At 45.1% G+C, this 25,193-nt stretch overlaps 1 protein-coding gene across 1 annotated transcript in view; it reads left to right on the forward strand.

Moving 5' to 3' along the window:
- LOC118964552 (ciliary neurotrophic factor receptor subunit alpha) overlaps positions 1–25,193 on the forward strand; it is a 357,403-nt gene that overhangs the window by 230,620 nt on the left and 101,590 nt on the right. Inside the window, exon 3 of the mRNA XM_090233563.1 lies at positions 18,865–19,098. Coding sequence (XP_090089689.1) covers positions 18,865–19,098 — 234 coding nt within the window. The remainder of the gene's footprint in view (positions 1–18,864; positions 19,099–25,193) is intronic.

Raw genomic sequence — 25,193 nt, forward strand, 5'->3', positions numbered from 1 at the left:
GGGACTTTTACAAAACTCATTTCAGAACCAAGCTCCCAAATTATTACCAACATATTGACTGTCTAACTCATGGAAATTCTACCCTTGAACACCGCTACACGCCTTTTAGACAGGGTTATGCTGTAAGGCCCTCTCCCATACCCCTTTCGGATAATCTGACCAAGATTCCGTCTTTATTCTCCCCGTTGTTGTGATTTTACTTTCAATAATCTGATGATTGTTATTTCTTTAATCCACTATGTTTAATTGTTACCTGATTAAATTAATCGTGTAACAATTAACTCATTAGGATTCAGGGCACCACAGAAGAGTTTGTTTAAAGAGTTACCATCTCCTGAATTACACTCTATAAGATATATATCTATTACATCTCCTGAATTAAACTCTAGAATATATATCTATTACATCTATAAATTATCTATCACATCCATAAAACAGTCAACGTGTTAATCATAAACTCTTATCAAATCGTCATTCTGAACAGTCGTAACCTCCTGCATCTGCAAAAAACCCAACCTTACTTATGATTCAATACTACACAAATTGGTTTAATTATTCATTTACTAGCTAACAAAATAATAACACAGAATAAACCTACACCCTTTACATGAGAAAAAGGTCCCTATTGGACTGACAAAATATGATGGCTTGTTACAACATAGACGGAGAGGGGGGGGAGAAAAAAGGCACACTTATCATCGAGGACATTTCAGAACTATTCTCACAGTAACATTAATCATAAAGCACACAAACCACCGCACGTTTAGAATAAGAAATCATGAATGTATTTACGTGTGGGTGTCTTTCTCTGTTGTGTAGTCCTGAACAGAACTAGAGTTCACTCTGTTCCATTCGCTCCTGGAGCTGCTTATTTGAAGAAAAGCCATCAGCCATGCCGATGGTTCCAATGGGATGATGAGAGTAGTGTACTGGTTTGAAGAGTTTAAGTTATTTTACTCAGGACAGGTAATCAGCTGATTGTCTGAGAGGGGAGTTTGTAGCCTCTTCCTCCGTGTGTTGATTATTCAGGGTTCAGGATTCAGATTCACTTTGGACATGAGCTGCAGCTCGCCGTCTCTCTGGTCTAAAGGAAGGTTTACTTCTCCACCTTGTGTTGAGGTTCAAAGTTCCAACCCTTTTAAACGTGTAGCTACCCTAATCACATTTCCTGGTCTAATATTAATTTCAAAACCAAGGCTTTTTATGCACTTTGTCCAAAAGGGATGGTTCCGTCAGCCTGACATGCTCTCCGATCTCACTCGGGGCGTGTCTACTTACTTATGCATAGTTTATATTATCTTATATCTCCTAAAATAACTATACAGGGAATATACTTTCCAAGTTTCGTCCATACAGTTTATAATGACATCACAAAATCAAAACCAATGTTACATTCATTTTTTTCATTGAAAAATTGTCTGTGGATAACAGACATTCCTTTGTTTGAAAAGAGAGAAAGAAAGTCCTCTTCTACTTACAGTGGGGCAAAAAAGTATTTAGTCAGCCACCAATTGTGCAAGTTCTCCCATTTAAAAAGATGAGAGAGGCCTGTAATTGTAATACACTTCAACTGTGACAGACAAAATTAGAAAAAAAATCCAGAAAATCACATTGTAGGATTTTTTATGAATTTATTTGCAAATTATGGTGGAAAATAAGTATTTGGTCACCTACAAACAAGCAAGATTTCTGGCTCTCACAGACCTGTAACTTCTTCTTTAAGAGGCTCCTCTGTCCTCCACTCGTTACCTGTATTAATGGCACCTGTTTGAACTTGTTATCAGTATAAAAGACACCTGTCCACAACCTCAAACAGTCACACTCCAAACTCCACTATGGCCAAGACCAAAGAGCTGTCAAAGGACACCAGAAACAAAATTGTAGACCTGCACCAGGCTGGGAAGAGTGAATTTGCAATAGGTAAGCAGCTTGGTTTGAAGAAATCAACTGTGGGAGCAATTATTAGGAAATGGAAGACCTACAAGACCACTGATAATCTCCCTCGATCTGGGGCTCCACGCAAGATCTCACCCCGTGGGGTCAAAATGATCACAAGAACGGTGAGCAAAAATCCCAGAACCACACCCCCCGTGTGGACCTAGTGAATGACCTGCAGAGAGCTGGGACCAAAGTAACAAAGCCTACCATCAGTAACACACTACGTTGCCAGGGACCCAAATCCTGCAGTGCCAGACATGTCCCTCTGCTTAAGCCAGTACATGTCCAGGTCCGTCTAAAGTTTGCTAGAGAGCATTTGGATGATCCAGAAGAAGATTGGGAGAATGTCACATGGTCAGATGAAACCAAAATATAACTTTTTGGTAAAAACTCAACTTGTTGTGTGGAGGACAAAGAATGCTGAGTTGCATCCGAAGAACACCATACCTACTGTGAAGCATGGGGTGGAAACATCATGCCTTGGGGCTGTTTTTCTGCAAAAGGACCAGGACGACTGATCCGTGTAAAGGAAATAATGAATGGGGCCATATATCGTGAGATTTTGAGTGAAAACCTCCTTCCATCAGCAAGGGCATTGAAGATGAAACGTGGCTGGGTCTTTCAGCATGACAATGATCCCAAACACACCGCCCAGGCAACGAAGGAGTCCCACAATGTGATTTTCTAGATATGGGCCGTGGAGACGCGCTGGAGGTCTGGAGCACAGAGTTGGCACAACCCGTCCTGGCTGGATGCTCATGATAACCCGGCAAATGCTGGCACAGGATGCACAGGGCTGTGCAGTCGCACCGGAGACACACCGGAGAGCCGGTGCAGGATATCCTGGACCGAAGAGACTCACTGGAGGCCAGATGCGCTGAGCCGGCACCATCCATCCTTGCTGAATGCCCACTCTAGCTCGACAAATGTGAGGAGCTGGCACAGAGCACACCGGGCTGTGCATGCGCACCGGAGACACACTGCGCAGAACCACATAACATGGTGCCTGACTAGTCACACTCTCCCCACGGTAAGCACGGGGAGTTGGCTCAGGTCTATAACCTGACACCGCCAATCCCCCCCGTGTGCCCCTCCCCAATTTTTTTTTTTGGGGGGGGGGGCTGCCTCTCGTGCATGCTTTGTTGTGCCAACTCCTCGTATCTTCGCCGTTCCGCCTTTGCTGCTTCCATTTCCTCCTTAGGACAGCGATATTATCCAGCCTGCGCCCAGAGTCCCTTGCCTTCCAGTATCTCCTCCCATGTCCACTCCTCCAGAAAACGCTGCTTGGTCTTTTTGTGGTGGGATCTTCTGTGACGTGCGTTGTTTGAAGGAGACCAAGGCGCAGCGTAATTTGTGGTCATCATATTTATTTAAATGAGAACCAGCAACAAAATAACAAAGTGAAACCAAAACGAACGTACCGTTCCATAGGCTACAAGAGCTGTACAAAAACAAGATCCCCAACATAGGTGGGGGAAAAGGCTACCTAAGGATGATTCCCAATCAGAGACAATGATCGACAGCTGCCTCTGATTGGGATCCACACTCGACCAAACACAAAGAAATACAAAACATAGAATGCCCACCCAAATCACACCCTGACCAAACCAAATAGAGACATAAAAAGGCTCTCTAAGGTCAGGGTGTGACAAATATTAGGACTATAGGCTGGCTGGTGTCATGGTATTAACTAACATTAGGACTATAGGCTGGCTAGTGTCATGATATTAACTAACATTAGGACTATAGGCTGGCTAGTGTCATGATATGAACTCTAATATTAGGACTATAGGCTGGCTAGTGTCATGATATGAACTCTAATATTAGGACTATATGTTGGCTAGTGTCATGGTATTAACTAACATTAGGACTATAGGCTGGCTAGTGTCATGATATGAACTCTAACATTAGGACTATATGTTGGCTAGTGTCATGGTATTAACTAACATTAGGACTATAGGCTGGCTAGTGTCATGATATGAACTCTAATATTAGGACTATAGGCTGGCTAGTGTTATGATATGAACTCTAATATTAGGACTATAGGCTGGCTAGTGTCATGATATGAACTCTAACATTAGGACTATAGGCTGGCTAGTGTCATGATATGAACTCTAACATTAGGACTATAGGCTGGCTAGTGTCATGATATTAACTAACATTAGGACTATAGGCTGGCTAGTGTCATGATATTAACTAACATTAGGACTATAGGCTGGCTAGTGTCATGATATGAACTCTAATATTAGGACTATAGGCTGGCTAGTGTCATGGTATTAACTAACATTAGGACTATAGGCTGGCTAGTGTCATGATATGAACTCTAACATTAGGACTATATGTTGGCTAGTGTCATGGTATTAACTAACATTAGGACTATAGGCTGGCTAGTGTCATGATAAATCTCTTAAGGATCGGACCCTTTTTTTTCCATTTTCCCCTAAAATGACAAACCCAAATCGAACTGCCTGTAGCTCAGGACCTGAAGCAAGGATATGCATATTCTTGATACCATTTGAAAGGAAACAGTTTTTGGAAATGTGAAATTAATGTAGGAGAATAATGTCCATATTTGAAATGCGTGAATAAATCAAGTAAATCGGGGTGATTGAGTTATTTGTGTCAGAAGGGTTTGGGCTGGAATCACACCAACACGGTAGGCCTGTATGTGCTGAAGGCAGCAGCCCTAATCGCTAGGCCCCCCCCCCACGATTGAACTCCATTTTGACGTTAGCTATCTCCACTAGGCTACAACATGCATTTTGACCTAAGCTATCGGTCTCCACTAGGCTACAACATAATAGTGCCAATTGTATCCTATCTTGTTTTATTCAGCTATGTAAAATGGTGGTTGTTGATGTGCATTGCTGCATTTCAGATACATTTTCTCCATTTGAATGTTGCAGTAATTGGACCTAACCTAACGTTTGAGCGAGTGAGAGAGATTATTTTTTCCGATAGTACGCCCTGATACCAATGACTCAACAGCCCCAGCACGGAGAGAAAGACAACTGCTATTTTTCAGGGACTCGTAAAGCCCATTTGAATTTCCTGATGCAGCAGGATAATTCTCTGTGACAGGAGAATGATCAAGTTAAGGTCAAACATCTGTATATAGTCATCAAATAGTCATCACAATAGTCTTCACTGTGGTCATCAATATAGTCCTCATGAAAGTCATCAATACAGTCATCATGATAGTCATCAATATAGTGATCAATATAGTCCTCATGATAGTCATCACAGTAGTCCTCATGAATAGTATTCAATATAGTCATCATGATAGTCATCACAGTAGTTATCATGAATAGTCATCAATACAGTCATCATGATAGTCATCAATACAGTCATCATGATTATCATCAATATAGTCATCAACACAGTCATCAATACAGTCATCAATACAGTCATCATGATAGTCATCAATACAGTCATCATGATAGTCATCAATACAGTCATCATGATAATCATCAATACAGTCATCATGATAGGCATCAATACAGTCATCAATACAGTCATCATGATAGTCATCAATACCATCATCATGATAGTCATCAATACAGTCATCATGATAGGCATCAATACAGTAATCAATACAGTCATCATGATAGTCATCAATACAGTCATCAATATAGTCACCAATATAGTAATCAATATGGTCATCAATATAGTAATCAATATGGTCATCAATACAGTCATCAATACAGTCATCAATATAGTCATCAATATAGTCCTCATGATGTTGTTGTGGAGTCTAGTTAGGGTTTGGTTAGTGTTGTGAATTATGTTGTTGTGGAGTCTAGTTAGGGTTTGGTTAGTGTTGTGAATTATGCTGTTGTGGAGTCTAGTTAGGGTTAAGGGTTTGGTTAGTGTTGTGAATTATGTTGTTGTGGAGTCCAGTTAGGGTTAAAGGTTTGGTTAGTGTTGTGAATGATGTTGTTGTGGAGTCTAGTTAGGGTTTGGTTAGTGTTGTGAATTATGTTGTTGTGGAGTCTAGTTAGGGTTTGGTTAGTGTTGTGAATGATGTTGTTGTGGAGTCCAGTTAGGGTTAAAGGTTTGGTTAGTGTTGTGAATGATGTTGTTGTGGAGTCTAGTTAGGGTTAAGGGTTTGGTTAGTGTTACTGATGTTACTGATGTTGTTCTACTATGGACAGATAAACCTAACCCCCGACGCCCCAGAACCCTTCCTAAACCTAACCCCCCGACGCCTCAGAACCCCTCCTAAACCTAACCCCACAACACCCCAGAACCCCTCCTAAACCTAACCCCACAACACCCCAGAACCCTTCATAAACCTAACCCCACAACACCCCAGAACCCCTCCTAAACCTAACCCCACAACACCCCAGAACCCCTCCTAAACCTAACCCCACAACACCCCAGAACCCCTCCTAAACCTAACCCCACAACACCCCAGAACCCTTCATAAACCTAACCCCACAACACCCCAGAACCCTTCATAAACCTAACCCCACAACACCCCAGAACCCTTCCTAAACCTAACCCCCCGATGCCTCAGAACCCCTCCTAAACCTAACCCCACAACACCCCAGAACCCCTCCTAACCCTAACCCCACAACACCCCAGAATGAACCCCTCCTAAACCTAACCCCACAATGCCCCAGAACCCAGATATCTCCCATGTGTGTTTCCCAGACAGACCAGAGCTGAGCTGAGCTGCATATTCCCACATCCCAACATCCCTGCTCAGCTCGTAAAAGTGTATCTCTTCTATGTGAGTTCACCCACTCCCACAGAACAAAACAGAAAGATAGATTGCTGATGGCTATATGAACCCAACCAACTCACTCCTAAATGTAAAGCATCAATTAAAGCTTTACCTCCTTTTCATCTTCATGTCAGACTGGTTTCCCTTCCCTTCCCTAGTTGAATGGAGCCATGGACCCCCTGTGTTTCTGTACTGCCTTCACAGGGCGGGGGAACTTTATGACTGTGTTTATTCTGCCCCCACTGAAAGGGTTTGTGTGTTTGGTTGAATTTCATCTGCAGCATCCCTCTTGTGGCTCAGCCCAGATATAAGGAAAGAGAGGGGGAGGAGAGAGGGAGGAGAGGAAGGAGAGAGGGAGGGAGGGAGAGAGGAGGGAGAAGAGGAAGGAGAGAGGGACAGAGAGAAGGAGGGAGGAGAGGAGGGAGAGAGAGAGGAGGGAGAGAAGGAGACGTGAGGGAGAAGAGGAAAGAGCGAGGGAGGGAGAGAAGGAGGGAGGAGAGGAAGGAGTTAGGGAGGAGAGAGGAAGAAGAGAGGAAGAAAGGAAGAGTATGAGGAGAGAGGAAGGAGAGAAGGAAAGAGGAGGAAGAGAAGGAGAGAGGAAGGGGAGGAGGAGAGAGGAAGGAGAGGAAGAGAGAAGAAGGGGAAAAGGAAAGAGAAGGAGAGAGGAAGAGGAGAAGGAAGAGAGAGGAAGGAGAGAAGAGGAGAATGAAGAGAGAGGAAGGAGAGAAGTAAAGAGGCGAGAGAGATGGCGAGAAGGAAGAGAGAATGAGGAGGACGTTTTGCAGCTGTTTAGAGAGGGAGGGAGGGAGGGAGGGAGGGAGGGAGGGAGGGAGGGAGGGAGAGAGAGAGAGAGAGAGAGAGAGAGAGAGAGAGAGAGAGAGAGAGAGAGAGAGAGAGAGAGAGAGAGAGAGAGAGAGAGAGAGAGAGAGAGAGAGAGAGAGAGAGAGAGAGAGAGAGAGAGAGAGAGAGAGAGAGAGAGAGAGAGAGAGAGAGAGCATGTTAATCAGAGCCCTCACTGGAAACAAGGGATAAAATGAAGGGATTAGAACACAGGAGGTTGGTGGCACCTTAATTGGGGAGGACAGGCTAGTGGCAATGGCTGGAGCAAAATATGTGGAATGGTATCACATGCATCAAACACATGGGCTCCATTCCAGACATTATTATGAGCCGTCCTCCTCCTCACCAGCCTCCACTGGATTAGATGGAGGGCAAAGCAATGATTTTAGAAGAGAGGAGATGTGAAATATGGTGACCCTGTCACAGCTCAGTACATTTTTTTTTTACCTTTATTTTACTAGGCAAGTCAGTTAATTAAGAACGAATTCTTATTTTCAATGACGGCCTAGTGGGTTAATTGCCTGTTCAGGGGCAGAACGACAGATTTTGTACCCTGTCAGCTCGGGGATTTGAACTTGCAACCAATGCTCTAACCACTAGGCTACCCTGCCGCATGACTGTTAAACTGGCAATACTGCAGATATAGTGCAACACAGTGCATACATCTGATGTTAAACCACATTTTATGATCCGTTTGTGCTTCTTATTTCTTTGGCAGATGTTTTATTTCAGATTAAAGGGGAGCGTGTTTAAAGGCATAAGGATCTGACACACATACTAAAACATTTGTCTTGATGAGTTGTGGGATGTCCAGCAGTAAGTACAGTAACAATCAATAGTTTGGACACACATTCAAGGGATCCAAGGGTTTTTCTGTATTTTTCTACATTGTAGAATAACAGTGAAGACATCAACTTTAAAGAACACATATGGAATCATGTAGTAACCAAAAAAGTGGCAAACAAATCAAAATATATTTTAGATTTTAGATTCTTCAAGGTAGCCACCCTTTGTCTTGATGACAGCTTTGCACACTCTTAGCATTACCAAAATCCCCAGTACTCTGTATGCCAGCTACCCAGTACTCTGTATGCAATGGGCTCTCCAACCCTGTTCCTGCAGCTACCCAGTGCTACATTTGGGAAACCAAGTGATATATGCTCAGGAAATAAACGTTTCACTAAGCTGTTGACAGCCACTCTGCACACTCTAGAAAGGAATAAAAACTAGGCTACAAAATCCAATTCAAATTCAATATTATTGTAGGCTAACTCTATAAGCCGCCCTGCACAATCAATGGACCAATAGAATCAATGAACAAACTGCATCAATGAACCAACTGCATCAATGAACCAACTGCATCAATGAACCAACTGCATCAATGAACCAACTGCATCAATGAACCAACTGCATCAATGAACCAACTGCATCAATGAACCAACAGAACCAATGAACCAACTGCATCAATGAACCAACTGCATCAATGAACCAACTGCATCAATGAACCAACTGCATCAATGAACCAACAGAACCAATGAACCAACTGCATCAATGAACCAACTGCATCAATGAAGCAACTGCATCAATGAACCAACTGCATCAATGAAGCAACTGCATCAATGAACCAACTGCATCAATGAACCAACTGCATCAATGAACCAACTGCATCAATGAACCAACTGCATCAATGAACCAACTGCATCAATGAACCAACTGCATCAATGAAGCAACTGCATCAATGAACCAACTGCATCAATGAACCAACAGCATCAATGAACCAACTGCATCAATGAACCAACTGCATCAATGAACCAACTGCATCAATGAAGCAACTGCATCAATGAACCAACTGCATCAATGAACCAATTGCATCAATGAACCAACTGCATCAATGAACCAACAGAACCAATGAACCAACTGCATCAATGAACCAACTGCATCAATGAAGCAACTGCATCAATGAACCAACTGCATCAATGAACCAACTGCATCAATGAACCAACTGCATCAATGAAGCAACTGCATCAATGAACCAACTGCATCAATGAAGCAACTGCATCAATGAACCAACTGCATCAATGAAGCAACTGCATCAATGAACCAACTGCATCAATGAAGCAACTGCATCAATGAACCAACTGCATCAATGAAGCAACTGCATCAATGAAGCAACTGCATCAATGAACCAACTGCATCAATGAAGCAACTGCATCAATGAACCAACTGCATCAATGAAGCAACTGCATCAATGAAGCAACTGCATCAATGAACCAACTGCATCAATGAAGCAACTGCATCAATGAACCAACTGCATCAATGAAGCAACTGCATCAATGAACCAACTGCATCAATGAAGCAACTGCATCAATGAACAAACTGCATCAATGAACCAACTGCATCAATGAGGTGAGTTGAGGAGAGGAGAAGAGAGGAGAGGAGAGGAGAGGAGAGGAGAGGAGAGGAGAGGAGAGGAGAGGAGAGGAGAGGAGAGGAGAGGAGAGGAGAGGGCGATTGGGATCAGTCTGCATAACAGTATTTCTTAATCCTGCTCCTGGGGTCCCAACGGGGAACACATTGTTTGTTTTGGCCTGAGCTCTATACAGCCAATTCAAACCATCCACTTATCATCAAGTGAAGAGGATTTGAATCAGGTGTGCAGTGCTAATTCAAAACCAGCATATCTTCCTCCACTGTCCAACACTGTTCTCAAACCAGTATCTCTTTCTCTACTGTCCCTGTCCCACACTGGTCTCAAACCAGTATATCTTCCTCCACTGTCCCTGTCCCAAACTGGTCTCAAACCAGTATATCTTCCTCCACTGTCCCTGTCCCACACTGGTCTCAAACCAGTATATCTTCCTCTACTGTCCCTGTCCCACACTGGTCTCAAAACGTATATCTTCCTCCACTGTCCCACACTGTTTTCAAACCAGTATATCTCCCTCTACTGTCCCTGTCCCACACTGGTCTCAAACCGTATATCTTCCTCCACTGTCCCACACTGGTCTCAAACCAGTATATCTTCCTCTACTTTCCCACACTGGTCTCAAACCAGTATATCTTCCTCCACTGTCCCATACTGGTCTCAGACCAGTATATCTTCCTCTACTGTCCCACTCTGGTCTCAAACCAGTATATCTTCCTCCACTGTCCCTGTCCCACACTGGTCTCAAAACAGTATATCTTCCTCTACTGTCACTGTCCCATACTGGTCTCATACCATTATATATTCCTCCACTGTCCCTGTCCCACACTGGTCTCAAACCAGTATATCTTCCTCCACTGTCCCTGTCCCACACTGGTCTCAAACCAGTATATCTTCCTCTACTGTCCCACACTGGTCTCAATCCTTTATATCTTCCTCTACTGCCCCACACTGGTCTCAAACCAGTATATCTTCCTCCACTGTCCCTGTCCCAAACCAGTATCTCTTCCTCCACTGTCCCTGTCCCAAACCAGTTTAACTTCCTCCACTGTCCCTGTCCCACACTGGTCTCAAACCATTATATCTTCCTCTACTGTCCCACATTGGTCTCAAACCATTATATCTTCCTCTACTGTCCCACATTGGTCTCAAACCATTATATCTTCCTCTACTGTCTCACACTGATCTCAAACCAGTATATCTTCCTCCACTGTCCCACACTGGTCTCAAACCAGTATAACTTCCTCTACTGTCCCTGTCCCACACTGGTCTCAAACCAGTATATCTTCTTCTACTGTCCCTGTCCCACACTGGTCTCAAACCAGTATATCTTCCTCTACTGTCTCACACTGGTCTCAAACCAGTATATCTTCCTCTACTGTCCCACACTGGTCTCAAACCAGTATATCTTCCTCCACTGTCCCACACTGGTCTCAAACCAGTATATCTTCCTCCATTGTCCCAGACTGGTCTCAAACCAGTATATCTTCCTCTACTGTCTCACACTGATCTCAAAACAGTATATCTTCTTCTACTGTCCCACACTGGTCTCAAACCAGTATATCTTCCTCCACTGTCCCACACTGGTCTCAAACCAGTATATCTTCTTCTACTGTCTCACACTGGTCTCAAACCAGTATATCTTCCTCTACTGTCCCACACTGGTCTCAAACCAGTATATCTTCTTCTACTGTCCCACTCTGGTCTCAAACCAGTATATCTTCTTCTACTGTCTCACACTGGTCTCAAACCAGTATATCTTCTTCTACTGTTTCACACTGGTCTCAAACCAGTATATCTTCTTCTACTCTCTCACACTGGTCTCAAACCAGTATATCTTCTTCTACTGTCTCACACTGGTCTCAAACCAGCATATCTTCTTCTACTCTCTCACACTGGTCTCAAACCACTATATCTTCCTCTGCTGTCCCTGCCCCACACTGGTCTCAAACCAGTATATCTTCCTCCACTGTCTCACACTGGTCTCAAACCAGTATATCTTCCTCTACTGTCCCTGTCCCACACTGGTCTCAAACCAGTATATCTTCCTCCACTGTCTCACACTGGTCTCAAACCAGTATATCTTCTTCTACTGTCCCACACTGGTCTCAAACCAGTATATCTTCTTCTACTGTCTCACACTGGTCTCAAACCAGTATATCTTCTTCTACTGTCTCACACTGGTCTCAAACCAGTATATCTTCTTCTACTGTCTCACACTGGTCTCAAACCAGTATATCTTCTTATAATGTCTCACACTGGTCTCAAACCAGCATATCTTCCTCTACTGTCTCAAACTGGTCTCAAACCAGTATATCTTTTTCTACTGTCTCACACTGGTCTCAAACCAGTATATCTTCTTCTACTGTCTCACACTGGTCTCATACCAGCATATCTTCCTCAACTGTCTCACACTGGTCTCAAACCAGCATATCTTCCTCTACTGTCTCACACTGGTCTCAAACCAGTATATCTTCTTCTACTCTCTCACACTGGTCTCAAACCAGTATATCTTCTTCTACTGTCTCACACTGGTCTCAAACCAGTATATCTTCTTCTACTGTCTCACACTGGTCTCAAACCAGCATATCTTCTTCTACTCTCTCACACTGGTCTCAAACCACTATATCTTCCTCTGCTGTCCCTGTCCCACACTGGTCTCAAACCAGTATATCTTCCTCCACTGTCTCACACTGGTCTCAAACCAGTATATCTTCCTCTACTGTCCCTGTTCCACTCTGGTCTCAAACCAGTATATCTTCCTCCACTGTCTCACACTGGTCTCAAACCAGTATATCTTCTTCTATTGTCTCACACTGGTCTCAAACCAGTATATCTTCTTCGACTGTCTCACACTGGTCTCAAACCAGTATATCTTCTTCTATTGTCTCACACTGGTCTCAAACCAGTATATCTTCCTCTACTGTCCCACACTGGTCTCAAACCAGTATATCTTCTTCCACTGTCCATGTTCTACACTGGTCTCAAACCAGTATATCTTCTTCCACTGTCCCTGTCTCACACTGGTCTCAAACCAGTATATCTTCCTCTACTGTTCTACACTGGTCTCAAACCAGTATATATTCCTCCACTGTCTCACACTGGTCTCAAACCAGTATATCTTCCTCTACTGCTCTACACTGGTCTCAAACCAGTATCTCTTATTCTACTGTCTCACACTGGTCTCAAACCAGTATATCTTCTTCTACTGTCTTACACTGGTCTCAAACCAGTATATCTTCTTCTACTGTCTCACACTGGTCTCAAACCAGTATATCTTCTTCTACTGTCTCACACTGGTCTCAAACCAGTATATTTTCCTTTACTGTCCCACAATGGTCTCAAACCAGTTTTTCTTCCTCCACTGTCCCTGTCCCACACTGGTCTCAAACCACTATATCTTCCTCTACTGTCCCTGTCCCACACTGGTCTCAAACCAGTATATCTTCTTCTACTGTCCCTGTCCCACACTGGTCTCAAAACAGTATATCTTCTTCTACTGTCTCACACTGGTCTCAAACCAGTATATCTTCCTCTACTGTCCCACACTGGTCTCAAACCAGTATATCTTCTTCTACTGTCCCACACTGGTCTCAAACCAGTATATCTTCTTCTACTGTCCCACACTGGTCTCAAACCAGTATACCTTCCTCCACTGTCCCACACTGGTCTCAAACCAGTATATCTTCTTCTACTGTCTCACACTGGTCTCAAACCAGTATATCTTCTTCTACTGTCCCACACTGGTCTCAAACCAGTATATTTCTTCTACTGTCTCACACTGGTCTCAAACCAGTATATCTTCTTCTACTGTCTCACACTGGTCTCAAACCAGTATATCTTCTTCTACTGTCTCACACTGGTCTCAAACCAGTATATCTTCTTCTTCTGTCCCACACTGGTCTCAAACCAGTATATCTTCCTCTACTGTCTCACACTGGTCTCAAACCAGTATATCTTCCTCTAATGTCCCACACTGGTCTCAAACCAGTATATCTTCTTCTACTGTCCCACACTGGTCTCAAACCAGTATATCTTCCTCTACTGTCTCACACTGGTCTCAAACCAGTATATCTTCCTCTACTGTCCCACACTGGTCTCAAACCAGTATATCTTCTTCTACTGTCCCACACTGGTCTCAAACCAGTATATCTTCTTCTACTGTCTCACACTCGTCTCAAATCAGTATATCTTCTTCTACTGTCTCACACTGGTCTCAAACCAGTATATCTTCTTCCACTGTCCATGTTCTACACTGGTCTCAAACCAGTATATCTTCTTCCACTGTCCCTGTCTCACACTGGTCTCAAACCAGTATATCTTCCTCTACTGTTCTACACTGGTCTCAAACCAGTATATATTCCTCCACTGTCTCACACTGGTCTCAAACCAGTATATCTTCCTCTACTGTTCTACACTGGTCTCAAACCAGTATATCTTCTTCTACTGTCTCACACTGGTCTCAAACCAGTATATCTTCTTCTACTGTCTTACACTGGTCTCAAACCAGTATATCTTCTTCTACTGTCTCACACTGGTCTCAAACCAGTATATCTTCTTCTACTGTCTCACACTGGTCTCAAACCAGTATATCTTCCTTTACTGTCCCACAATGGTCTCAAACCAGTTTTTCTTCCTCCACTGTCCCTGTCCCACACTGGTCTCAAACCACTATATCTTCCTCTACTGTCCCTGTCCCACACTGGTCTCAAACCAGTATATCTTCTTCTACTCTCCCTGTCCCACACTGGTCTCAAAACAGTATATCTTCCTCTACTGTCTCACACTGGTCTCAAACCAGTATATCTTCCTCTAATGTCCCACACTGGTCTCAAACCAGTATATCTTCTTCTACTGTCCCACACTGGTCTCAAACCAGTATATCTTCCTCTACTGTCTCACACTGGTCTCAAACCAGTATATCTTCCTCTACTGTCCCACACTGGTCTCAAACCAGTATATCTTCTTCTACTGTCTCACACTGGTCTCAAACCAGTATATCTTCCTTTACTGTCCCACAATGGTCTCAAACCAGTTTTTCTTCCTCCACTGTCCCTGTCCCACACTGGTCTCAAACCACTATATCTTCCTCTACTGTCCCTGTCCCACACTGGTCTCAAACCAGTATATCTTCTTCTACTGTCCCTGTCCCACACTGGTCTCAAAACAGTATATCTTCCTCTACTGTCTCACACTGGTCTCAAACCAGTATATCTTCCTCTAATGTCCCACACTGGTCTCAAACCAGTATATCTTCTTCTACTGTCCCACACTGGTCTCAAACCAGTATATCTTCCTCTACTGTCTCACACTGGTCTCAAACCAGTATATCTTCCTCTACTGTCCCACACTGGTCTCAAACCAGTATATCTTCTTCTACTGTCCCACACTGGTCTCAAACCAGTATATCTTCTTCTACTGTCTCACACTCGTCTCAAATCAGTATATCTTCTTCTACTGTCTCACACTGGTCTCAAACCATTATATCTTCCTCTACTGTCCCACACTGGTCTCAAACCAGTATATCTTCCTCTACTGTCCCACACTGGTCTCAAACCAGTATATCTTCCTCTACTGTCCCTGTCCCACACTGGTCTCAAACCACTATATCTTCCTCTACTCTCTCACACTGGTCTCAAACCACTATATCTTCCTCTACTGTCCCTGTCCCACACTGGTCTCAAACCAGTATATCTTCCTATACTGTCCCACACTGGTCTCAAACCAGTATATCTTCTTCTACTGTCTCACACTGGTCTCAAACCAGTATATCTTCTTCTACTGTCTCAAACTGGTCTCAAACCAGTATATCTTCTTCTACTGTCTCACACTGGTCTCAAACCAGTATATCTTCTTCTACTGTCTCACACTGGTCTCAAACCAGTATATCTTCTTCTACTGTCTCACACTGGTCTCAAACCAGTATATCTTCCTCTACTGTCCCACACTGGTCTCAAACCAGTATATCTTCTTCCACTGTCCCTGTTCTACACTGGTCTCAAACCAGTATATCTCCTTCCACTGTCCCTGTCTCACACTGGTCTCAAACCAGTATATCTTCCTCTGCTGTTCTACACTGGTCTCAAACCAGTATATCTTCCTCTACTATTCTACACTGGTCTCAAACCAGTATATATTCCTCTACTGTCTCAAACTGGTCTCAAACCAGTATATCTTCCTCTACTGTTCTACACTGGTCTCAGACCAGTATATCTTCTTCTACTGTCTCTAACTGGTCTCAAACCAGTATATCTTCTTCTACTGTCTCACACTGGTCTCAAACCAGTATATCTTCTTCTACTGTCTCACACTGGTCTCAAACCAGTATATCTTCCTCTACTGTCCCACACTGGTCTCAAACCAGTATATCTTCCTCTACTGTCCCATACTGGTCTCAAACCAGTATATCTTCTTCCACTGTCCCTGTTCTACACTGGTCTCAAACCAGTATATCTTCTTCCACTGTCCCTGTCTCACACTGGTCTCAAACCAGTATATCTTCTTCCACTGTCCCTGTTCTACACTGGTCTCAAACCAGTATATCTTCTTCCACTGTCCCTGTCTCACACTGGTCTCAAACCAGTATATCTTCTTCCACTGTCCCTGTCTCACACTGGTCTCAAACCAGTATATCTTCTTCCACTGTCCCTGTCTCACACTGGTCTCAAACCAGTATATCTTCTTCCACTGTCCCTGTTCTACACTGGTCTCAAACCAGTATATCTTCTTCCACTGTCCCTGTCTCACACTGGTCTCAAACAAGTATATCTTCTTCCACTGTCCCTGTCTCACACTGGTCTCAAACCAGTATATCTTCTTCCACTGTCCCTGTCTCACACTGGTCTCAAACCAGTATATCTTCTTCCACTGTCCCTGTTCTACACTGGTCTCAAACCAGCGATCCTCATTTTTCACAATAAAACATTTTTGAATTTGAAGTTCAGGTCTGTTTTTCTTTTGAAACCAGAAGGAGGAACATTTATGCCTTTCTAGACTATGGGGATATTTTATATATGAATGATTCTGCTGCAGTGTTTGAGATCAATTGACACCCTTTACCATGGAGCATTGAGATGTATTTTAAACTGCAAAACCCTTACGCACCACTGCCCTTTGTATACCAGGGTTGGCTGGCCTTCTCTAGTCACTCGTAGGCTCAGGCACTGCTATACTTTTATTTACAAAGCCATTTTGGGTTTACTACCTTTTTATTCAGGTACTTTTATTGTTCAGAAATGTGGTGGGTCGTCTCTTCGTTCGCTGGACTTTATCCTGTTAACTGTTCCAAATGTCCGAACTGAATTTGGTAAAAGGGCTTTTATGTACTCTGCACCATCGTCTTGGAACACCTTACAAAATACTTTTAAATTGGAAGAACTTGTCCCGATTGGTGTTTTTAAATCACTGATGAAGGATTTTGAGACTGACTCCCTGACCTGTCAATGTTTTTAATTTGCTGTTTTTTGATTTTGTTATATTCTTGTGAATTCTATGTGAATTGTAGTTTTTCATGTTGTCTGTCTGTAATTGTGTACTGATTTGGTGCTGCCTACCTTGGCGCTCTTCAAAAAGGGAATTCAAATCTCAACGAGCCCTTCCTGGATAAATACAGGTTAAATAAAATAAAAACACGTGACCATCCTCCTTGACAATGTTTGAGCCACTCAAAAGGAACCAATTGGATGGCTCCATTCATGCCATTTCAAGCTAGCTGTGGAGTGAGCTTCCAGCTGTGGAGTGAGCTTCCAGCTGTGGAGTGAGCTTCCAGCTGTGGAGTGAGCTTCCAGCTGTGGAGTGAGCTTCCAGCACGTTCTGAACTCCATTACACTAACCCATGCTCAGATACAAACGTGTATGTCTAAGGTTCCTCTGGTGACCCACCTGCCCTCATGTCTCCTCTCTCTCTCTCTCTTATACCATGGTACTGTACTTGTCAACACTACTCATTCATGTCTCCTCTCTCTTATACCATGGTACTGCTCTTGTACTCCTCAGTCTTGCCTTCGTCGTTCTTCAGTGAGACGAGGTGGTGGCATTGAGGGGTTGTCCTCGGTCTCATTCATCGGAGGCAGGCCTCTCCAGAGGAATACAGAGGGGGGAGAGAGGGATAGATGGGAAGGAGAGAAAGGTATTTATAAATATACATTGAGGAGCCATTGAGCCGTTGAGGAGCTGAGGGGAGGATATTCACATGGACATGGAAGCGACAGGTGGAGTTGACTCCACACATCTCCTAATTGAACATCTCACTGGCATCCCAGCCTTTAGACTAACAGAGAAATACAAGGGCCTGGTGGTTAGTGTCTGTCTCACTGTCCGTCTCACTGTCTGTCTCACTGTGTGTCTCACTGTGTGTCTCACTATGTGTCTCACTGTCTGTCTCACTGTCTGTCACAATGTCTGTCTCACTGTCTGTCACAATGTCTGTCTCACTGTCTATCTCACTGTCTGTTTCCATCTCTGTTGAGAAGTATAGGTAATATAGGGCTCAGGAAGCTGTCTCCATTGCCATCTCTTCTGTCTCACTGTCTGTCTCACTTGCTGTTGAGAAGTATAGGTAATATAGGGCTCAGAAAGCCTTCTCCGTTGCCATCTCTTCTGTCTCACTCTCTGTTGAGAAGTATAGGTAATATAGGGCTCGGGAAGCTGTCTCCGTTGCCATCTCTTCTGTCTCACTGTCTGTCTCCCTCTCTGTTGAGAAGTATAGGTAATATAGGGCTCATGAAGTTGTCTCCGTTGCCATCTCTTCTGTCCCACCGCTACAGCACTGTGCTCCCAGTTCACCCCGACAAGCTGACATAGTAACAGTGCAGTGACAGTGTAGTAACAGTGTAGTAACAGTCTAGTAACAGTGTAGTAACAGTGTAGTAACAGTCTAGTAACAGTCTAGTAACAGTGTAGTAACAGTTTCCTGCTCCTCTCTCCTCTCTAGGGGCCAGTATTCAGTATGAGCGTATGGATGGGGACGTGACCATGAGGTGTGGCTCTCTGGACAGCGATGCCAGCGTGACGTGGAAGGTAAACGGGACGGACGTGAAGGCACACCACCGGGAGGAGGGGTCTAGACTCATACTAATGGAGGTGGACCTCTCAAACAACGGACTTTACAGCTGCTTTCAGAACCCCAATGGAGAACGACGGGACCAGATCAACCTGCGCATCGGAAGTAAGTTCGAATGACCATCATATCCCTCTCTCTTTCTCTGCACATGGGCAGTGAGTTCTAATGCTCTCTCGCTCTCTCCTCCCCTCTCTCCCTTCCGCCATTGGCAGTGAGTTCTAATGCTCTCCTACTCTCTCCCTCCCGCCATTGGCAGTGAGTTGTAGTAATGAGAATCTTCTCTTTTCTCAGTCTCTCTATCTGCTCTAAATAGTGAGAGATGTTCTCTCTCTGACCTGTGGTTGGTCTGTGTTGATCTGTCTATTCTATGATCAGGCATCCTGGCTCTGACACACTCACAGCAGTCTGCCGCTGTTTCACACCTGAACAGCTTGTCTGGATGCACCCAGCTGAGTATTTTCAGACCCTCATTAATAACAATAGATGGCATCTTCTGACACTCCCTCCCACCCTTTCACCCTCCCTCCCATTACCCCTCCCACCCTTTCACCATCCCTCCCATTACCCCTCCCACCCTTTCACCCTCCCTCCCATTACCCCTCCCACCCTTTCACCCTCCCTCCCATTACCCCTCCATCCCTTTCACCCTCCCTCCCATTCTCCCATTACCCCTCCATCCCTTTCACCCTCCCTCCCATTACCCCTCCATCCCTTTCACCCTCCCTCCCATTCTCCCATTACTCCTCCATCCCTTTCACCCTCCCTCCCATTCTCCCATTACCCCTCCATCTCTTTCACCCTCCCTCCCATTACCCCTCCAAACCATTCACCCTCCCTCCCATTCTCCCATTACCCCTCCATCCCTTTCACCCTCCCTCCCGTTCTCCCATTACCCCTCCATCCCTTTCACCCTCCCTCCCATTACCCCTCCATCCCTTTCAGCATCCCTCCCATTCTCCCATTACCCCTCCATCCCTTTCACCCCTCCCTCCCATTCTCCCATTACCACTCCATCCCTTTCACCCCTCCCTCCCATTCTCCCATTACCACTCCATCCCTTTCACCATCCCTCCCATTCTCCCATTACCCCTCCATCCCTTTCACCCTCCCTCCCAACCGTTCTCACTCCCATTCTCCCATTACCCCTCCCACCCTTTCACCCTCCCTACCATTACCCCTCCAAACCTTTCACCCTCCCTCCCATTCTCCCATTACCCCTCCATCCCTTTCACCCTCCCTCCCATTCTCCCATTACCCCTCCATCCCTTTCACCCTCCCTCCCATTACCCCTCCATCCCTTTCACCATTCATCCCATTATCCCATTACCCCACCATCCCTTTCACCCTCCCTCCCATTACCCCTCCATCCCTTTCACCCTCCCTCCCATTCTCCCATTACCACTCCATCCCTTTCACCATCCCTCCCATTCTCCCATTACCCCTCCATCCCTTTCACCCTCCCTCCCAACCGTTCTCGCTCCCATTCTCCCATTACCCCTCCCACCCTTTCACCCTCCCTACCATTACCCCTCCAAACCTTTCACCCTCCCTCCCATTCTCCCATTACCCCTCCATCCCTTTCACCCTCCCTCCCATTCTCCCATTACCCCTCCATCCCTTTCACCCTCCCTCCCATTACCCCTCCATCCCTTTCACCATTCCTCCCATTATCCCATTACCCCTCCATCCCTTTCACCCTCCCTCCCATTCTCCCATTACCCCTCCATCCCTTTCACCCTCCCTCCCATTACCCCTCCATCCCTTTCACCATCCCTCCCATTCTCCCATTACCCCTCCATCCCTTTCACCCCTCCCTCCCATTCTCCCACTACCACTCCATCCCTTTCACCCCTCCCTCCCATTCTCCCATTACCCCTCCATCCCTTTCACCATCGCTCCCATTCTCCCATTACCCCTCCATCCCTTTCACCCTACCTCCCAACCGTTCTCCCTTTCATTCTCCCATTACCCCTCCATCCCTTTCACCCTCCCTCCCAACCTTTCACCCTCCCTCCCATTACCCCTCCATCTCTTTCACCCTCCCTCCCATTACCCCTCCATCCCTTTCACCCCTCCCTCCCATTCTCCCATTACCCCTCCATCCCTTTCAGCCTACCTCCCATTCTCCCATTACCCCTCCATCCCTTTCACCCTCCCTCCCATTCTCCCATTACCCCTTCATCCCTTTCAGCCTCCCTCCCATTACCCCTCCATCCCTTTCACCCCTCGCTCCCATTCTCCCATTACCCCTCCATCCCTTTCACCCTCCCTCCCATTACCCACTCTATCCCTTTCACCCTCGCTCCCATTAGCCCTCCATCCCTTTCACCCTCCCTCCCATTACCCCTCCATCCCTTTCACCCCTCCCTCCCATTCTCCCATTACCCCTCCATCCCTTTCACCCTCCCATTCTCCCATTACCCAGTCTATCCCTTTCACCCTCGCTCCCATTACCCCTCCATCCCTTTCACCCTCCCTCCCATTACCCCTCCATACCTTTCACCCTCCCTCCCATTCTCCCATTACCCCTCCATCCCTTTCACCCTCCCTCCCATTCTCCCATTACCTCTCCATCCCTTTCACCATCCCTCCCATTCTCCCATTACCCCTCCATGCCTTTCACCCTCCCTCCCAACCTTTCACCCTCCATCCCTTTCACCCTCCCTCCCATTCCACATCCCTCCCTTTCTCTATCCCTCAATCCCTTCCCCCTGCCTCCCTTTCCCCCTCAATCCCTTCCCCCTCCCTACCTTTCCGCATTCCTCCCATTCCCCCTTTCTCCATCCCCCCCTTTCCTCCTACCTCCCATTCCCCCTCCCATTCCCCCTCCCCCTTCCCCCCTCACTCCCATTCTCCCCTCCAGGCAACATACTCTCCTAGCTGTGGGTGTGAGGGTTAAGGCCCCCCGTGTAACAGGCTAGTGAGACTGATGGAGGGATGTGGGCTGTTTTAACAGGACAGTGAGACTGATGGAGGGATGTGGGTTGTTTTAACAGGCCAGTGAGACTGATGGAGGGATGTGGGTTGTTTTAACATGACAGTGAGACTGATGGAGGGATGTGGGTTGTTTTAACAGGCCAGTGAGACTGATGGAGGGATGTGGGTTGTTTTAACAGGACAGTGAGACTGATGGAGGGATGTGGGTTGTTTTAACAGGACAGTGAGACTGATGGAGGGATGTGGGTTGTTTTAACAGGACAGTGAGACTGATGGAGGGATGTGGGTTGTTTTAACAGGACAGTGAGACTGATGGAGGGATGTGGGTTGTTTTAACAGGACAGTGAGACTGACGGAGGGATGTGGGTTGCCTTCAGATCAAAAGTTAATATCTATATATATATAGAGAGTATATCTCCATACTTCCATTCATTTGTATGGGTCACCTTCAGATGAAGATTTAATATCTATATATTTCTCCAGTTTAGCTTCTAATTTTAAAAATTAATCTCTCCAGAAATAAGTCTCTCACTGTTGCCTTCTGTTATAGACCCCCCCCCAGCTCCCAGCTCTGCCCTGGACACCATATGTGAATTGATTTCCCCCCATCTGTCTTCAGAGTCCTTTCTACTAGGTGACCTATACTGGGATATGCTTAACACCCCGGGCCGCCCTGCAATCTAAGCTAGATGCCCTCAATCTCACACAAATTATCAAGGAACCCACCAGGTACAACCCTAAATCCGTAAACATTGGCACCCTCATAGATTGACCAACTTACCCTCCAAATACATCTCTGCTGTCTTCAACCAAGATCTCAGCGATCACTGCCTCATTGCCTGCATCCATAATGGGTCCGCAGTCAAACGACCTCCACTCATTACTGTCAAACGCTCCCTGAAACACTTCAGCGAGCAGGCCTTTCTAATCGACCTGGCCGGGGTATCCTGGAAGGATATTGACCTCATCCCATCAGTAGAGGATGTCTGGTTGTTCTTTAAAAGCAATTGCCTCACCATCTTTAATAAGCATGCCCCTTTCAAAAAATGTTGAACTAAGAACAGATGAAGCCATTGGTTCACTCCAGACCTGACTGCCCTCGACCAGCACAAAAACATATTGTGGTATACTGCACTAACATCGAATATTCCCCGCAATATGCAACTTTTCAGGGAAGTCAGGAACCAATACACACAGTCAGGCAGGAAAGCAAAGGCTAGCTTTTCCAAACAGAAATGTGCATCCTGCATGTGCATTTGTGCGTCCAAATGTGCATCAAAAATGTTCTGGAACACTGCAAAGTCCATGGAGAACAAGAGCACCTCCTCCCAGCTGCCCACTGCACTGAAGATAGGAAACACTGTCACCACCGATAAATCCACGATAATCGAGAATTTCAAGAAGCATTTTTCTACTGCTGGCCATGCTTTCCTCCTGGCTACCCCAACCCCGGCCAACAGCTCTGCACCCCCCGCAGCTACTTGCCCAAGCCTCCCCACCTCTGGCAGTCTCTATGGGGGTAACACAGGGTTCAATTCTCGGGCTGACTCTTTTCTCTGTATATATCAATGATTTTGCTCTTGCTGCTGGTGATTCCTTGATCCACCTCCAAGCATACGACACCATACTGTATACATCTGGCCCTTCTATGGACACTAACCTCCAAACGAGCTTCAATGCCATACAACACTCCTTCTGTGGTCTTCAACTGCTCTTAAACGCTAGTAAAACTAAATGCATGCTCTTCATCCGATCGCTGCCTGCACCCACCCGCCGACTAGCATCACTACTCTGGACGGTTCTGACCTAGAATACGTGGACATCTACAAATACGTAGATATCTGGCTAGACTGTAAACTCTCCTTCCAGACTCATATTAAGCACATCCCATCCAAAATGAAATCTAGAATGTGCTTCCTATTTCGCAACAAAGCCTCCTTCACTCACACAGCCAAACATACCCTCGTAAAACTGACTATCCTACCGATCCTCGACTTCGGCGATGTCATTTACAAAATAGCCTCCAACACTCTACTCAGCAAACTGGATGCAGTCTATCACAGTGCCATCCGTTTTGTCACCAACGCCCCATATACTACCCACCACTGCGATCTGTATGCTCTTGTCGGCTGGCCCTGGCTACATATTAATTGCCAAACCCACTGGCGCCAGGTCATCTATAAGTCTTTCCTAGGTAAAGCTCCGCCTTGTCTCAGCTCACTGGTCACCATAACAACACCCACCCGTAGCATGCGCTCCAGCAAGTGTATCTCATTGGTCACCCCCAAAGCCAACACCTACTTTGGCCACCTTTCCTTCCAGTTCTCTGCTGCCATTGACTAGAACAAACTGCAAAAATCGCTGAAGTTGGACTTGTATCTTCCTCACTAACTTCAAACATCAGCTATCTGAGCAGCTTACCGATTGCTGCAGCTGTACATTGCCCATCTGTAAATAGCTCATCCAACTACCTACCTCGTCCCCATTTTGTTTTTATTTACTTTTTGCTCTTTTGCACACCAGTATCTCTACTTGCACATCATCTGCACATCTATCACTCCAGTGTTAATTTGTTAAATTGTAATTAATTTGACACTATGGCCTATTTATTGCCTTACCTCCTTACTCCATTTTCACACATTGTATATAGACTTTTCAATTGTGTTACTGACTGTACGTTTGTTTATGTGTAACTCTTTGTTGTTGTTTTTTGTCGCAATGCTTTGTTTTATCTTGACCAGGTCGCAATTGTAAATGAGAACTTGTTCTCAACTGGTTAAATAAAGGTGAAATAAAATAAAGAAAAAAGTGTATGGGTTACATTCAGATGAAGGTTAATTATCTATATAAATCTCAATTCTTCCATTCATTTGTATGGGTTACCTTCAGCTGAGTCCCATGACAGTTATGCAGGTCGTAGAGCAAAACGGAGAACGCCATCGTGTGAGGTCATATTAGTTTGGACTTTTTGTCTGACAAACAGCGCTGTAGCTTTACAAATTTCCACTGTAAATGCGGAAGGACGACATAGGTAGATTAAACTGCTTAAATTGACAGATTGTGATGGGATTTAAAAAAATATGTTACTTAGATTTGTGCAGGACTGCGTCGGACTCTTAACACTTCATTACTCCCTTTGTGTTTACAAAGCTCTACTGCACTGCTTCTAATTCACCTAACAGCACTATTTTTATTGTCTTTGTTTTACTTTTTACATCACTGTTGAAGCATAACAACATTAGTTACCAAATCTGTTCACTTGG

This window comes from Oncorhynchus mykiss, chromosome 5 (genome assembly GCF_057628025.1).
Source record: "Oncorhynchus mykiss isolate SJ-2025 chromosome 5, ASM5762802v1, whole genome shotgun sequence".
NCBI lineage: Eukaryota > Metazoa > Chordata > Actinopteri > Salmoniformes > Salmonidae > Oncorhynchus > Oncorhynchus mykiss.